The sequence below is a fragment of the Aquarana catesbeiana genome, linkage group LG01 (assembly GCF_042186555.1).
Source record: "Aquarana catesbeiana isolate 2022-GZ linkage group LG01, ASM4218655v1, whole genome shotgun sequence".
In the NCBI taxonomy this organism is placed as follows: domain Eukaryota; kingdom Metazoa; phylum Chordata; class Amphibia; order Anura; family Ranidae; genus Aquarana; species Aquarana catesbeiana.
In genome coordinates this window covers 479510636-479528349 of record NC_133324.1, presented here as the reverse complement: position 1 = coordinate 479528349, position 17714 = coordinate 479510636, and the positions used below count along the sequence as shown (strand labels likewise).

The 17714-nt window shown below is 41.5% G+C and overlaps 1 protein-coding gene across 1 annotated transcript in view; it reads right to left on the bottom strand.

The window, feature by feature from the left end:
- The window catches only part of FBXO10 (F-box protein 10), a 180210-nt gene extending 165452 nt beyond the window's left edge, over positions 1 to 14758 (bottom strand). Inside the window, exons 1-3 of the mRNA XM_073591559.1 lie at positions 14587 to 14758; positions 7749 to 7821; positions 1279 to 1869 (exon numbers count right to left, since the gene is read on the bottom strand). Of these exons, the coding sequence (XP_073447660.1) occupies positions 1279 to 1863 (585 nt within the window). The 5' untranslated portion in view covers positions 1864 to 1869; positions 7749 to 7821; positions 14587 to 14758. The remainder of the gene's footprint in view (positions 1 to 1278; positions 1870 to 7748; positions 7822 to 14586) is intronic.
- Positions 14759 to 17714: the final 2956 nt, after the last annotated feature.

Sequence of the window (17714 nt, the reverse complement as noted above, 5' to 3'; positions counted from 1 at the left end):
AATTAAAGTGTATCAACCCCCCCCCAAAAAAAAAAAAATATTACATTAAGATTACCTTCCCACTCTGATCCTGTAAAAAACACATTTCCCGACCTTGGGTGGCTACACTTTCTCATCCACTGTATCTATGGAAGAAGCCATGGTTGCCACCCAGGTTGAAATTGAATCATGTCTGTTTTTAACCACTTCCCACCCATAGGATGTCATATGACATCCTGGACTTTGAGTGGATCTACCTAGATAATGCCTGCAGCTACATGCATTATCCTATTATCTTGTTTTTTAAGCCAGCGATGCTCTGTAATGAAAAAGCAATGCCTGCTAGATTGCTTTTACAAGCACACCGCTCTCTGGTGCTTCCCCTGAGTCTCCCGTCCGATCGGGAAGCCAGAGCTATTGTTGACTTACCATAGAGCTGAACAGGGATCGAAACGTCCGTGATCATCTCTATGGTATTAGAAACTGGTAGCAAGGAGTATTTTGTCACTTCCGGTTTCACTAGATGTAAACAAAGCCATTTTTGGCTTGGGAAGGGATGTGATCACACCAATCTTGGTGTGATCAGATGCTTTTAAGGGCAGTGGAGAGATCTGAGAGCTAATAGACCCCAGATCTCTCAGTAAAGGGTACCTGTCACTGCTTATTGATAGCACAAGGGATGTTTACATTCCTTGTGATTGCAATAACAGTGATCAGGAAAAAAAATAAAATAAAGAGACATAACATAACATGTAAAATAAAGTTAAATTATGATATGGTTATAGCATTAAAATGACACTTCTGCTAAAATAAAACAAGAAAAAAGGTTCCCTTGGAGAGAAGATAGTAAATACTCACCTCTCCCGCTGGCCGTGCCACCAAACACAACTATAATGAAGAGATACAGCATTAAAACACTTCAGAATCTAACACTTCCATGTGTGTCCATTTCCTGGTCCTCCGCTTCACTCAATGATTTAATCCTCCAGCCCCTACATCATTATTGTGTCCTTTATTGAAGTAGGGGTCCGTGAGAAGAACCACTAAGTTCAGAAAACAAAATCAACACTGCCAGAAGCGTTGCATTTGGTAAGACAATTTCTATTCAAGCTAATAGTTTTCGGTAGCGTGGACATTGGGAGAGGCGAGTTTAGCCTATCTTCTTTCCATAAGTTTTATATTACACTGTTAGTCTCTTAAAAATAACAGGTACACAAGTATCTACCAAAGTAGATCTCAGAGACAAATAATATAAAATATCATGCTAGCACTATTTGGGATAAGTAAAAGAAATCTCACCTTAAACATTACAGGTGTGAACCAAGCAGGCATAAACACCAAGTTGCAAAGGCGAGATGTTGGACACTGCTGGTCAATGCAAACAAGTAATGCCACATCACCAAGTTTTCCTTGGCCCATGATCTCAACGGGGACTTTTAGAATGATCTCATTTTGTTCTTCATAGACACCAGGCTGGAGCATAATGCGATCATAAATGTTAGCTGAAGCTAGGGCGGTCCTAAGGTTCTCATACTCACAGCCATATCCAACATAAAGGACTTTACGATCCTTCTTTCTTCGAAATAAATACAAACAATTGGAGGACTCAAGGTCCTGAGCATTTTTAGTCCAGGTTTTGGAAGCTATATAATGCTGCTTGAAAGCCTCTCTCCACGACTTTGGTTCTACTTCCGGCTTAATAGGCCAGTTGGGGTGTCTACATTCCACACATCCTAGACAAAGCTGTCGCCATCTTGTGTTATCCAGGCTTATTATAAGGTCATACCACGATCGGCAGACTAAGCCACAACGCCCAAGGTCACGCAAAGGCAAGTAGGCCAAAATCAAGCGCCACAGTTCAAGTGGTAGACCACCAATCTCCATAATATCCTATAAATATAATAAAAAATTAGGCTGAAGGCAACTTTGAAAATAAAAAGTCAAGCAGGATGAAGAAAAAAATAATTCAGGAGCTAAGTTGAAATGTAAAAGCTATATTGTACTTTAAATAATTACACATTTTAAGTTATGAAGGTCAAATGGAAACAATTCTTTATTAGTGATTTCAATCACGTGCAAGGAAAATAAAAATATAGCATTTTTGCTTTGATGATGAAAGTTGGCAGAGCTTGATCCCATTCACGAAGTGCTGGGGATAATTCCTTACTAAGGGGCAATTTCCAGTGAACAGTTTATATGCCTTTAGTAAATCAACACCTATGTCACCAGACCAATCCTTTTTAGCAGAGATCTTCCCATAAGATTATATGTGCATTTTTTTTTATCCAAAGAAAATTTTATTGAAGTAAACATAAATATACATACCAAAGCTTCATATACAATCAAGTACAGAGTCAAGTATAGGATACAGCAAATTTGCTTAATCTGCCATCTGCACACTTCTTAGTATCACGTGTATTGTACAGTTATCTATATATTTCTTGACTGTTCGGTCATTACCCATTCTCCATTCTGGTTTAAGATACTATTACCCGGAGAGCTGATCCATTGGTCTGTCATTCAGACTCATCAGATGCCTTTGCCCAACAATCTACCCATGACCAGATCCACCAGGGCAAGTCCCGGTACATTCAGCCACGGGCCCCAAAGTTTCTCAAACTTCTGGGAGCATCCTCTATGTTGTTAAATTACTTTTTCTTTCTGGAGCATTTCTTCTACAGCATTAATCCGATATCCAGTGCGTCATTATTAGCTTACGCACCAGGAATATGGATCTAGTAACTGCCACCCTAGTGCATTCCTCTCCCATTTCAACTCATCTAGTATATTGAGTGAACGGTGTTCTGGATTTGTAGGCATAGAGACCTGAAATACCCTGTTTATGGTATCCACCACCCCTTTCCAGTAGGGGTGGAGTTTCGGGCACCTCCACAGTAGGTGGATCAGGTCTCCCTGATCTCTTTTGCATCTGGTACACAGTAGGGTGGGCCAAAGACCCATAATATACATCCTGTGGGGGGTGTAATATACTCTTAACAAGATATATAGTTGCATTAATCTTTGCGATACATTCAAAGAGCATGTGGGTACTGCCTGCAGGACTTCCTCCCACTGATCTCCGTCCACCGGGCCCACATCTCCCTCCCACTTGGCCAGCATTCAAAGGGGGTGTTTACTTAAGAAGCTCTGTAGTAGCATACTGTAGCATTGTGATATAAATCCCTTAGTATTGACAGCTCTTGCGATCAGATTAAACATGGGGCTTGGTGAAGGGGACCACTCAGAGTATCTACTCTGGGCCGTTACAGCGTGCTTTAATTGAATATAGTAAAATCGCATGGATTGTGGTAATCCAAATAGTCCCTGTAAAAAGAAATGTTTTTTCTCCACCGTGGAGGATAGCAGTTGCTCATAAGCAGATTGGGCCGACTGCCATGCCTCCCTGGACGAGTCTGTCTGGGTGTGTACATATTTCTCCTCCAGTTCCTGTACCTGCTTCTCAAGTTCCTCTCTGTGTCCAGATGAGTTTTTCTTTACCTTTCCAATTTCTGATATAAGCAGTCCCCTTATATGGGCCTTAAAGGCGTCCCATTGTGTCCCTGGGGAATCAGCAAATTCTTGGCCATACAGAAATACCCTCATGCTCCGCTCCATCTCATCGTGAGTCAAAAATAATTTCAACCAAAAGGCATTGAATTTCCATGGAGCTCTTGAAAGCTTGGATAGTGGGGATATAATCAGGCTAATCACCAAATGTAAGTGATCCGACACACTACGGGGCTTATATATCACTTCCGAGACGGATGGGAGCATGGCAAGGTTGCCTACAGCAAGATCAATTCTGGATAGCATCCCATGAGTTTTGGAGAAGCAGGAGAGTTGCTCATCTAAAGGATTTTTGTGTCTCCATATATCAACCCATCCCACCGCATTAAGCAGTCTTAGCAATGGAGAGTCCCTCGATGTGGCAGAGACTCCCAAACTCTGTCCATGGAGGGACTCAACCAGCAATTAAAATCCCCCACTACCAGCAGTGGCAAATCCAGTCGGCTCTCCAAATAAGCTAGCAATCGCCAGAGTACCGCCACAGTAAACGGCGGGGGTACATATACACAAGCTAGGATACACTGCACCTTCCCAACCCGACAGTGCAAGAAAATAAACCTTCCCTCTGCATCTATACAAACATCAAACTCTTGGAAATCCACTGATCCATGTATCATTACACTCACCCCCCTTGAGTAGGTGTGAGTGGAATGGTAGGCCTTTCCCACCCAAACATATTTAAGGCAACTTTGAGTTTCATTAGTTAAATGTGTTTGCTGCATACATAAAATCATAGGGTGATACTTTTTCAAACAAGTGGATATCATCATACGTTTAAGTGGGGAGCCTAAGCCCCTCACATTCCAGGAAATTACTGGTAATTCAGCCACTGGGAAAAATAATACATGACCTTAGTAAGGAGTATGATTCTGATACAGCCAAAAGGAAGTTCTGCTACATATCTGGGCCCATAGGGCTGAGTAGGTTCGGGGGTCCCTCTCTCGGGGGGGCTAGGTGGGGCTGATACAAGCGAGAACAGTCTCCAGTTAGGGGATTTAAGCATGAGCCAGAGGCCCTTCATCTCGGTTATGTCAGTGTTTGCAGAGCAGCAGTTCTAGAATCCAGCATCTTGCATGTGCAGCTTTCGGTATGAGTAAAGTAAACATGAAAAAACAGAAAACCAGGCCGTCAACAGGACAAGCCGTTGTAGTTGAACTTGAAACAGAAACCAACATGGTGTTCTTGATTTACCTCTCGCATAGAGAGAACGCATTTTTCTTGCCAACTTCACAAGATAGAAGTGGAAATATAAAGTGTGGCGCTGAGAAAAAACAAAGCCAAAGTATGTGTGTAAGAAAATGACAAGAGTATGAAAAACTCAACTGGTATCTCTGTAGGAGAAACTACAGGCAAAACGTGTTAGACATATATAAAGCAAAAAATATTCAAGCTGTTTGTGTCATGCGACTAAGAGTCGCACCCAAGAGAACATGTGATAACACAGGTATAAATAAAAATGTAAACCAATGTGTATACAAGGGATTATCAAGGTAAACACAATATAATAACTGTTATTTAAACATATGAAAGAGCGACCCAGAGATCGATCTTAAGTGACTGTGATAATAACTCAAGGGTCAGACAATGGATGCAAGTCCCAGAAGTAGTGTTAATATGAGGGGTGTATCTGAGGGAAGTGATTTCAGCAAAAGTTGAAAGCAATCTCTGGGATGGAAATTTCCGATGGTGGACGAACACCTGGGAGTGCCTTCGCCTTCCGACAGGGGAGGAGTAAAGGAAAAGGTACCTTTACCAGGAATGATGGACCCAACTCACCGTATGGTTGTGGGTCATTAAGGTATGTAAGTGGAGACCTGGAGCCAAACTTCAGAGAAGGGGTTCGTGGTGATGACTCTGGTAGGCAGGTGAGCATCAAGCGCGTCAATCCCGGAAACAAGTGGGAGTCCGCAACACCAATCCCGAACTAACTGACCAAAAACTTTACTCCATTCCATGGCCTTCCTTTTTTCCATGGCCTTCCATATAAAATAAATATAAACTGATGTTTGCTGTATATTATTTTCTTAAAATGATTTGATTAATATTTAGTATTCTACATTACTTAAAGTATAACTAAAGGCAAATCTTTTTTTTTTAATTTTGGATAGAGTGGAGATTGATTAGTACACCTGTCAGTTTTTATTGCTGTCTGTGCCCACGTTAAGGAGATTCACTCCCCCATGTTTACCAATAACCGTTATCATTGAAAATAAAAGAAAATTAATTTCGGGTTGTTCCCAGAAAAGTAATAGAGGGGAAAACTTCCAATAGGGACACTAGCTCTGGTGACCAGGGGGTCCCCAAGAGATTTCCGTCATTTGCAGGCATTTCCTCTCAGATCCTGTTTGGTTATGGGACAGGAAATGAAAGTAAATCTCCCCAACGAACAAAGATGGAAAAAATAAACCTTACTGGGGTTAAAACCTTCCCTTAATCTAGCCATAATGAAAAAAAAAAAAAGTTTTGCTTATAGTTCTACTTTAAACAATGGTAAATGTGCTCATAACCCTGTGTTTTCAAAGCATAGTGGTACCTAGCATAGATCCCCTTTACCATCTTGCCGAATGACTACTCAGATAAAACCTATAAAACGTAAAAGCTCTTTTGTTTTCAATTTGTCTAGCAGACTTGTGTTTCAAGTGAACAAAGCACACCACAAAGCTTCCTCGGTGGAATTCTTCCGCAATCTTCAATTGCGACACTGGATATCCTCTCTCAGACGCCATGACAGTTTCTTGTACCAGAAAACAGCCCTCGAGCATACTTGCCTAAACTCTTCAGGAACCCCTGGTACCATATCCTTAATTTACTCCTCCCTCAACCCTAGCGGTACCCTAGTCTCCTTATTCTATGTCCCCAGGTGGGACACTTATCCCCCATTGATTTGGTGGTTTGAAGCAAAGCCCGGTCTAGTAGTGCAAAATGCTCCTTCAACATGGCTACCCTGGAGGCAACCTATAAGGTACTCCTCCACTAGTATTGGGTCCCAACCCCTATTGCCAAATCAAGCCCATCATACAGTGATAGATGCTTCCGGGGCTGTGGTCAGCAGGGAGATGAACTTCATATCTGGTGGTCCTGCCCCCATCTAGTGGGATTTTGGTCAAGGGTATTTGGTCTTCTGTTCTCTCTTTCACGTGTCTACCCGCAAAGATGTCAAATTGGCCTTACTTCACTGTCCGATCTGGGGCCTTATCTCCTATCAGCAGAAATTGGCCACCAGTTTATTTATCCCTGCAATAGCAAGGGCCTGGAAAAAGCTGGCTGTCTCATTTGCGGAGGTGAAGAGCATCTGAACGACTCTCATGATTCATTTGAAGATGATTAGTATCCTCCACGACTCCCACGCTAAATTCCTCAAATTGTAGGGCTCGTGGTGTTCTTATGCTCTTCCAACTCTGCACCCGACCAGCCTGGGTCTCTCTAACTGACCTCCTCTGACGGGGGGGGGGGGGGATCTTTTTCTCCCCCTTTCTGCACTTCTTTTTCCTCTTCTTATTCTGTAATCTCACCTCTCGTTTCCCTCTTCGCCATCTGGCCCTTTCTCCCCCCCCCCCCCTATCTTTTTGTTCTTATGAGTTTGGTTTGAATTTCATTTTTCCCAAATTTTGTCCACACCCCAGCCCCTGAGCAACCACCCTGTGTTGACCCCTGGCTTTGGCTGGGGGGTTATTGTTGTTCAACAGTTCATTCCACAATTCATGTTCTAAATGTGTATTTTCTTGTTGCATTTTGTTATGCTTACTGGTCATATCCTCTGTGAGGGATTATTACAGCTATATATTTTCTTATATTTCAATAAAAAATATTGTACCAGAACAAAGCACAATCATTGTGTATTTACAACTTAGCAAAAAGCAGAGTCTTGACAGATATGGCTGCCTTCCAGCAATTGTATAATTTATATTATTACTAATTACCATAATCAGTTTTTACATTTTTTAAAAACACAGCAAGATTATTCATTACACTTAGCAGATCACATTGAAAAAAAACACTAACATATAATTAGGGACCCAGTACTTGTCCAACTATTTACTGTATGAACATATAGGTAAAGTGCATTACATGACAGAAAAAGACAAACCAAAACAAGGAAGGGTTAAAAATCAGATTTGAAAGTGTTTTTTTCTTTTATGAACTGTCCAAAACAGTTAACTACATGACAATCAATAAATCATAAGTCTTACAAAAAATTTCACCTTTATTAGAATCTTCTGATTTTATGTTTGACTTTCATCTTCATCTCCATTTTTATATCTTCAGTGTCAGTATCTGGCCAAAATAAATAAATAAGCAAACAAATAAAACAGAAGCCTTAACTTGATTGGTGGTCTATATTGGCTATGCAGAAATCCATCCATGGAAAACAAACACTTTGGGGTTGATTTATTAAAACAGGAGAGTGCAAAATCTGGTTCAGCTGTGCATGGTAGCCAATCAGCTTCTAACTTCAGCTTTTTCAATTAAGCTTTGACAAAAAAAAAACCTGGAAGCTGATTGGCTGATACAGCTGCATCAGATTTTGCACTCTCCAGCTTTAGTAAATCAACCCCTTTTTGCCTCTGCTAAATAAAACATACCTGTAAGCAAGCAGCTGGTTTTAGTAACCTATCTATAGTACCCACACTTTCCAATGTATTGCATTACTGTATATAGAACACAAGTCTGTATGTATATGGCAGTCAGGAAACGTCGTGGAAAATATAGTCATACTTTTACTTTTATGTAAAATAAACATGTTTCATAGCCTCTCTTTTTTTTTCAATTAATTTGAAACAAGACATATCTACAGTGAATAACATTTATCAAACAAAAATTGTAAATTAGAACTGCCTATATTTTAAAAGAGAAAACAATTTAGTTTACTTTTTTGGCTTAATGTGCTTACCATGTTTTTACTCTGGTAGATACAGATTAGGATTACTCCAGATGAGGAAATACATCTTGCACATTAATATTCCAGAATTTTGTTAAAAAAAAAAAAGTACAGCCAAAGCTCAGGTGCAGAGTGCAGGGTTCAAGAGTGTGCAGAGTGCAGGGTTCAAGAGTGTGCATAGTGCAGGGTTCAAGAGTGTGCAGAGTGCAGGGTTCAAGAGTGTGCAGAGTGCAGGGATCAGGAGTGTGCAGAGTGCAGGGATCAGGAGTGTGCCGAGTGCAGTGATCAGAAGTGTGCCACGTACAGAGTGCAGGGATCAGGAGTGTGCCACGTACAGAGTGCAGGAATCAGGAGTGTGCCACGTACAGAGTGCAGGGATCAGGAGTATGCCATGTACAGAGTGCAGGAATCAGGAGTGTGCCACGTACAGAGTGCGGGGTTCAGGAGTGTGTCATGTACAAAGAGCAGGTTTCAGGAGTGTGCAGTGTAAAGAGTGCTTGTTCAGAATTGTGCTAAGTACAGAGTGTGGGGAACAGGAGTGTGGTATGTACAGAGATCAGTGTTCAGAAATGTGCTATGTACAGAGTGCAGAGTTCAGGGGTATGCTACAGAGTGCATGGTTCAGAAGTGTACTATGTACAGAGTACAGGGTTCAGGAGTGCGCAGTGTACAAAGTGCAGCGTTCAAGAGTGTGCTACGTTCAGAGTGCAGGGTTCAGGAGTGCGCTAAGTTCCAGAGCATGCTATGTACAGAGTGCAGGGTTCAGAGTGCAAGTTCAAGAATGTACAGAGTACAGGTTCAGGAGTGTGCTATGTACAGAGTGCAGGGTTCAGGAATGTGCTATGTACGGAGTGCAGGTTTCAGGAGCATGTAGTATAAAGAGTGCAGGTTCAGAAGTGTGCTACGTGCAGGGATCATGAGCATGCACTGTAAAAAGTGCAGGTTCAAAAGTGTGCTACGTACAGAGTGCAGGGATCAGGAGCATGCACTGTAAAAAGTGCAGGTTCAGAAGTGTGCTACGTACAGAGTTCAGGAGTGTGCTACGTACAGAGTGCAGGGTTCAGGAGTATGCTACGTACAGAGTGCAGGGATCAGCAGCATGCACTGTAAAAAGTGCAGGTTCAGAAGTGTGCTACGCACAGAGTGCAGGGTTCAGGAGAGTGCTACGTACAGAGTGCAGGGTTCAGGAGTGTGCTGTGTACAGAGAGCAGGTTTCAGGAGTGTGTAGTGTAAAGAGTGCAGGTTCAGGAGTGTGCAGTGTAAAGAGTGCAGGTTCAGGAGTGTGCTACGTACAGAGTGCAGGGATCAGGAGTGTGCTACAAACAGAGTGCAGGGATCAGGCATGTGCTATGTACAGAGTACAGGGATGTGCTACAGAGTGCATTGTTCAGAAGTGTACTATGTTCAGGAATGTACAGAGAGCAGGGTTCAAGAGTGTGCTACGTTCAGAGTGCAGGGTTCAAGAGTGCAGGGTTCTGGAGTGCGCTAGATTCCAGAGCATGCTATGTACAGAGTGCAGGGTTCAGAGTGCAGGTTCAGGAATGTACAGATTACAGGTTCGGGAGTGTGCAGTGTGCTAGGTACAGAGTACATCATTAAGGAGTGTACAACGTACAGAGTGCATGGTTAAGAAGCGTGCTATGTACAGCGTACTGAGTTCAGGAATGCGCATAAGAATCCTTTTTTTCAAACAAGTTACATATATTTTCAGAGACAAATGAAAGCACCTTACACTTGCATTAAAATGGTTATAAAGTGAAACGTTTTCTTTACCTTAAAGTGTTACTAAACCCACAACAGTAAAATCAATCTGTATATGCAGTAAAGCATGCTTGTTATACTCACTGTGGAACCTAAGGGGTTAAGCCTCCGCATTGTATAAAAAGGCTGTTTGGTCCTGTTTTCTCTGATCCTCCCCTTCTTCCACCACTGTCCCAATCCCTCTTCTGATAGTACAGAGCATTGGGGGTACTCTGCACATGCTCAGTCTGGTGTATATTGCCAGAGAGTTTTTTTTTCTTGGGATGGTGCATGTGATCAGCACAGGGCCAAACAGCATTGTCCAGACAGAGGGTCGGGGGGGTCATGCAGCCTCACAGGACAGCCAGGGGAGAATGACAACTCCTATAAGCTTTAACCAGACACTCATAGCAGTCGCAAGACTGCTATATACTGCTGATGAGAAAAGGTATTTATCAGTTTATATTTACTAAAACAATTGCATTTCCATGTTTTGTGTACTGTGGGAGACCAGATGGGACGCTTGGATGCCCCATAGCACACTTCTGACAAAGCACCCACAGGAAGAAGGAGTAGACAGCACCGGCAGGGCAATCCAGAATAGGAGGTAAGGGGATGCTCTGTGCAATATCCTTGCACAGAGCAGGTACGTATAACAGGTAGGTTTGAAGAGAGACAGCGCACACAGCGGGAAACTCCCAGTCCAATTTGCAAGATCTTCTTTCAGGTGCTTAGGCTCAGTGTGTCATTACACATTACAACAGAAACAAGTAAAAGGATTGAGCCGGCAACTCTGTAGTCCATATAACGATTTTAATGGTTGGTTACAAAAAGTGACAAGCAAAAAAGTTAACGCGTTTCGGCACCAGCCTTAGTCATAGCATGCTACGACTAAGGCTGTTGCCAAAACACGTCAGCTCTTTTGCTCGTCACTTTTCGTAACCAACCATTAAAATCGTTATATGGACTACAGAGTTGCCGGCTCAATCCTTTTACTTGTTTCTGAAGTATAACATCTTTTTTATTTTCAGCCCAAAAAATGTTTACATTTAATATCACTTTTACGTTTTTTAAACTAAGTCTAATGTGAAATATAGCAAAGAAAGAGATGTTCCCGTATGAAGAATGCAAAGGTATAATTCAAAAGGAAAGTTACATCTATTAGGTAACAAATCCCTACAGACATTACATGCCTCTATTAAAAGTAATTGTAAACAAGGCACATTAGGTCTCTTGAGATATAGCGCATTGTGATAACAGTTCTAAATTAACCATGTCGCATCTGGGGAATTTGCTTTAGGTTTTTCACACACGTTAAAATCAGCGTGTTTTTTTTGCTGGAAAATTACTTAGAACCCCCCAACATTATGTATTTTCTAAAAAGCAGAGGCCCTGCAGAATAATATAGTAGTAATTGCAATTTTTTATGTTGCACGATATTTGCACAGCTATTTATGAAGCACATATTTTTAAGAAGAAATACACTAAAATTAATTTTAGAGCACACAAACAGAAATACCAAATGTATGGTAAAATATAACAGAGGAGTTGTGTCGAGTAAATAGATACCAAACATGTCAAGACTCAAAATTGCATCTGCCTGTGAAATTTTAGGTGACGCTTTAAAAGCCTTTACAGGTTAATATTTATCCACTTCACCTCCGGACGGTTTACCCCCCTTCCTGACCAGGCCATTTTTTGCGATACAGAACTGCGTTACTTTAACTGACAATTGCGCGGTCATGCGACACTGTACCTAAATAAAATGTATGTCCCTCGCCTGCTTTACATAGGCAGACTGAAAGAATGCCAGTCTGCCTAACGATCAGCAGGTCCTGGCGGATATCGGGGCCGCGAGACCCACTGATCAGCTCCTGCTATGTAAAATGAAGGTGGCAGTGAGCTGCCGGCGCCACGCACCCGCGCCCAAAACACAGAAGTGCAGTATCATGTATAGATACACGTGATTCTGCATGGCACGGCCGCCCTGTAGCATTAAATCTGCTATGGGGTGGTTGGGAAGAGGTTAAAGTTAACCATGGATGGCTCTAGAGTTATTGCTTTCAATCTGATGTTTGCAGTAATACTTCACATATGGTGCAATCACTGTTTACTTACATGTGCTGGACCTAAGCATGCATTTGTGTTTATTCACAGAAGAGACAAGGGGTGCGTTTACTTTTTTAAATTATATTTATTAAATTACAATTCTTTTTCACTTTTTTTTTTAAATTTAATTTTAATGCTATTGCACGTGGGCTGTAGAGCCTCTTGGATAACATTTACTGAAAGGCTGGCTGGTGCAGTTTTAACCCTGAAAATGCTGGTCAACCATGTGCAACGTGCTGCTGTGCACTTTGTGACACTTCAATAAAGTTAGAAAAAAAGTAAATAGTGTGATGCGTTGTAACAACACGTTGCACTGCCTCTACACAACAGACACCTGCATGCAGTTATAGGGCAGTTATGGCACAGCTCCGTTTACATAAATAGGTAATATTTGGCAACCGTTCCATCTGCCATAGGCAACATGTCTTTTAATTGTTGTCGCTACTGTGGCATGTGTACAGTCCTGAGTGGTTGGATGCCCTTGTTTAGATGGGTTTAGAAGGCAGTAAAACAGTGGCTCAAGCGCTTGCTTTTACCACCCCCTGAATGAGCCTTAAATGTCAGGCACACAAATTCTACTATTATTTTACATAGGGAAGCCATAGAAAAGCAAACAATGGTGTCAATTCAACGGTTTTCACATGCAATATTTGTGGGTTTTTTGGAAATATCACATACATGGCCATTGTATAGGTTGCTCTACAATGAGAACATGAGAATCAGAACTGGACCATGGAGCAATAGAAGAAGGCGGCCTTGTCTGATGAATTCAAGAATGATTTGAGGAACACAGTAAGTTGGAGGTGTTGACCTGGCCTCCAAATTCTCCAGATCTCTAATTAAGCATTTGTGGATTGCTCTGGAAAAACAAGTCTGATCCATGGATGCCTCAGCTCACAACTTACAGGACCTAAAGGCGTTGTAAAGTCAGAAGGTTATTTATCTTATTGCATTCTATGCATTAAGATAAAAAGCCTTCTGCGTGCAGCAGCCCCCCCTTATACTTACCCGAGGCCCCTCTCTGTCAGGCTCTGTCCACCAGTGTCTCAGACAGCCTAGATACAGCCATTGGCTGTCAATGTCAGCTAGCCAATCAGGAGAAAAAGGGGTGGGGGGGAAATCGGGACTTTGTGTCTGAATGGACATAGAGAGCTGTGACTCGGCTCGGGTGCCCCCATAGCAAGCTGCCTGCTGTGGGGGCACTGAACAGGAGGGAAGGGCCAGGATTACAGTAGAGGGGACCCGAGAAGAGGAGGATCCGGACTGCTCTGTGCAAATCCACTGCAACAGAGCAGGTAAGTATAACAAATTTGTTATTTTTATAGGGGGGAAAAAAATGAGACTTTACAATCACTTTAACTGATCTGCTAAAGATACCATAGCATACCTGAAGTTCACACCTTTGGCGGTTTATGGTGAGTAGTCAGAATGTTATGGCTGATCGGATACTATTTTGAATATGCATGATCTGTATCTACAGAGGTCATTCTATTATTAGATCAATATATTACCTATGGGCCTGATGTCTGTGTGTCATATATAACAATTTTGATTAGGCATGATAGATACAGGGGGTCATTATATATTTTTTAGATCAATTTGCTACATCCGTCTGATAGATAGGTGTGTGTGTGTGTGTGTGTGTTTAAATATAAACATTGGATACTCTTTCGAGATAGATGCAGAGGTCTTTATATATTTTTTTTTTATCAATTTGCTACATCCCTCTGATGTGTGTGAATATATATTTCTTTAAATATAAACATTGGATACTCTTTTGATTAGGCATGATAGATACGGAGGTCATTATATTATTTTTGGATTGATATCCTACGTGTGTGTGAATTTTTTTTTTTTAAATAAAACATATTGTGATAGATAACTGTGATCTATCTATAGGTAGATTAGTCTAAGGTAAGTATATGGATGTAAACTATTCCCCCACCCCCTGGATATCTATGACGTATACTGTAGTATGTGCTTTAGTACAACACACTATAACAGATTAGAAGGAGGCTGAACTGTGTTATTATAATGTAAGGTGGTGATGATGATGATGATGATGATGATGATGATGATGATACAGACAGAGGTGAAGAGTGAGAGCAGGCACAAGTCACGTGTACCCCCTAGGAGGATCTTATAGTGCCCCCACCACCCTCACAATGTCACACATACACACAGAGCAGATTGTAGTATGCCAACCTTCCCATGGAGAGGATGGAGTGCTGGCAGGCGTAGTGTAGATGTGGAGCAGTACATATGAAGTAATGAGGGGGACAAGGACCCAGAAAGTTCCAGTAGAAGAGTACCTGGATGCACACACAGTGCTGAGCCGGCTCCCAGGCAATGCTGCTCCTTGTGCTGCCTGTAGACTGCTCTCAGGCTCAGCTGCTGCGGCTTCTACCATAGAGTACAGGAGGAGAAATGAGGAGAGGAGCCCCTCCTGTTCTTTCCATTGAATCCAGCAGTCAAGCACCATAGAGACTTGACGGAGCCAAGGAAAGAGTCACAAAGATGAAAGGAGCAGCTGCTGTTCTAGGAACTCCATCCTGTGGCAGACACATGGAAACGATGTGCTCACATGCAGCAAACATTTTCACATTTTTTTCTGTTTATCATAAATATTTGTTTTAATAAAAAAAACTCTTTTCACATTTTTTTCTGTGTGTCATAAAACATTTTTTGTAATAAAATAACTGTTTTCACATTTTTTTCTGTGTATCATAAAACATTTTTTTGTAATAAAATAACTGTTTTCACATTTTTTTCTGTGTATCATAAAACATTTTTTGTAATAAAATAACTGTTTTCACATTTTTTCTGTGTATCATAAATATTTGTTTTAATAAAAAAAACTCTTTTCACATTTTTTTCTGTTTATCATAAATATTTGTTTTAATTAAAATAACTGTTTTCACATTTTTTTCTGTGTATCATAATTTTTTTTTTAATAAAATAACTGTTTTCACATTTTTTTCTGTGTATCATAAATATTTGTTTTAATTAAAAAAACTGTTTTCACATTTTTTTTATGTTTATCATAAATATTTGTTTTAATTAAAAAAACTGTTTTCACATTTTTTTCTGTGTGTCATAAAACATTTTTTGTAATAAAATAACAGTTTTCATATTTTTTTTCTGTGTATCATAAAACATTTTTTGTAATAAAATAACTGTTTTCACATTTTTTTCTGTGTATCATAAATATTTGTTTTAATAAAAAAAAACTGTTTTCACATTTTTTTTTTCTGTGTATCATAAATAATTTTCATATTTTTTTAAATAAAAAAAACTGTTTTCACAATCTTTTTTTATCCTTTGTTGCATCCCAGAGCAACTGATCTCTTGCAGTGTCTTTGCAGCCACATCCTGGAACCCCAGTGATGGTTGTATTGCATTCCCAAGGGCTCATTCACACCAGCCCGACACTTAGACCCCTTTCACACTGGGGCGGTGCAGGCGTCAGCGGTAAAGCTTCGCTAGTTTTAGCGGTGCTTTTCACCCCCGCTAGCAGCCGAGTGAAGGGTTAATAGCGCCTGTTTTGCGGCGCTGCTGAAATCGCTTTGCAGGTGCTTCGGCAGCACTGCCTATTTATTTCAATGGGCAGGCGCAGTGTATACACCACTCCCGCACTGCTCCAAAGATGCTGCTTGCAGGACTTTTTTTCCTGTCCTGCCAGCACATCGCCCCAGTGTGAAAGCACTCGGCCTTTCACACTGGGGCTGCAGAAGAGGCAGTTTACAGGTGTTATTTTTAGCGCAAAAACGCCTGTAAAACGCCTCAGTGTGAAAGGGGCGATGCTACCTCAGTGAGGGCTGTGTCTTTTGTGTAAGGCTGCTTTCACACTGGGGTGGGGGGGGCGTTGACGGTAAAACACGGCTAGTTTTAGCAGCGCTTTACCGTTGTTTTAGCGGCGCTATTCGACCGCTAGTGGGGCACTTTTAACCCCTCAATAAAGGGATAAATGCGCCCATGTTGTGCTGCTGCCAAAGCACTTTGCAGGCACTTCGGCAGTGGTGCCCATTCATTTTAATGGGGAGGAGCAGTGTATACACCGCTCCTCCACCGCCCCAAAGCTGCTGCTTGCAGGACTTTTTTGAACGTCCTGCCAGCGCATCGCCCCATTGTGAAAGCACTCGGGCTTTCACACTGGGACTGCAGGGGAGGCATTTTTCAGGCGCTTTACAGGCGCTATTTAAAGGAGCAATGTGTTGTTACAATGCATCGTAATACTTACTATTTTTTACTTTATTGAAGTGTCACAAAGAGCATGGCAGCGCATTGCAAGGACATGAGGTGGGGTGCGCTGCAAGCAACACACAGCAACCCACCTCAGTTCAGCCTTATAATACGGACAGGGCACATAGAACACAATTGCTATGTTTTATAAGGGCTCCTTTCTCATGTGTGGTAGTCCAATGCCGCCACTCTGAAAAGCAACTGCAGTGGATGGCTTTTCATGGATGTTTGACAGGCAGCGAGAAGGTGATATGTCACCTCCTCAGGCATATTTTAGCCCTGAAAATGGCAGCCAATTGCGTGAAACTTTGTGACACTTTGCACTTTGTGACACTGATGCTTGGTACACACAAGGAAATTATCGGACGAAAGATCATCTGGTTTTTTTTTTTTTTGCATGCTAATCTCATATCAAAAATGAAGAGTTTACTAAAGTTACGAAAATTCTTGAATAAAAAATCGGAAGTGATGTCATGTTTTGTAGTGCAACTTGTATTGCATTTTCGAACGACAACTGTACTGATTAAACTAAAATCATACAATCTGGCGGTGTACGAAAAATTTTTGGTGCGTGGCCGATCTGATAATATCAGTTGAACTGTCATGATCGGCTCGCGAAAGCTCTGTACTAACGATCAGATTATCGTACAATCGCTCCGAAAGCGGTATTTTTCGTACGATTTTCTGATCATGTGTACGGAGCTTTAAGGTGGGAGTAAACTCCCATGTATGTTTTTTACCTGCCTATAATAAGCCTTACCTATAGGTGCAGTAAATATCTCCTAAATGTGCGACATTTAGGAGATATTTACTTTAGATGCAGCCAGTGACGTCACCAGCGCATGCGTTTTGGAGGAACAGCATACCCATGCCATTTCTTTAGAGCTGTGTTGTAAACAGCGACTGCCGCGCAGCCAATTGGATAGCCAAAGCCCACGAACCTGGAAAGAAGATCAGGTGAAGATGGAAGCGCCTTCAGTGGTGACAGTGCGCTGCTGGAGGGCTTCCTTTTCAGGTAAGTCTGTCAAAATGCATACTAGCACATTATGACAAAAGCTGGCCCTACACTATACAATATTCTTATTCAGCTTTCTTAAGGTTTACCCTCAACTATGGAGTGCAAGGGTCCTTCTGATTGCATACAAATGGAAGGTGTTTAGGTTTGACGTCATATGGTTTTGGTAAATGTAAAGGAAAG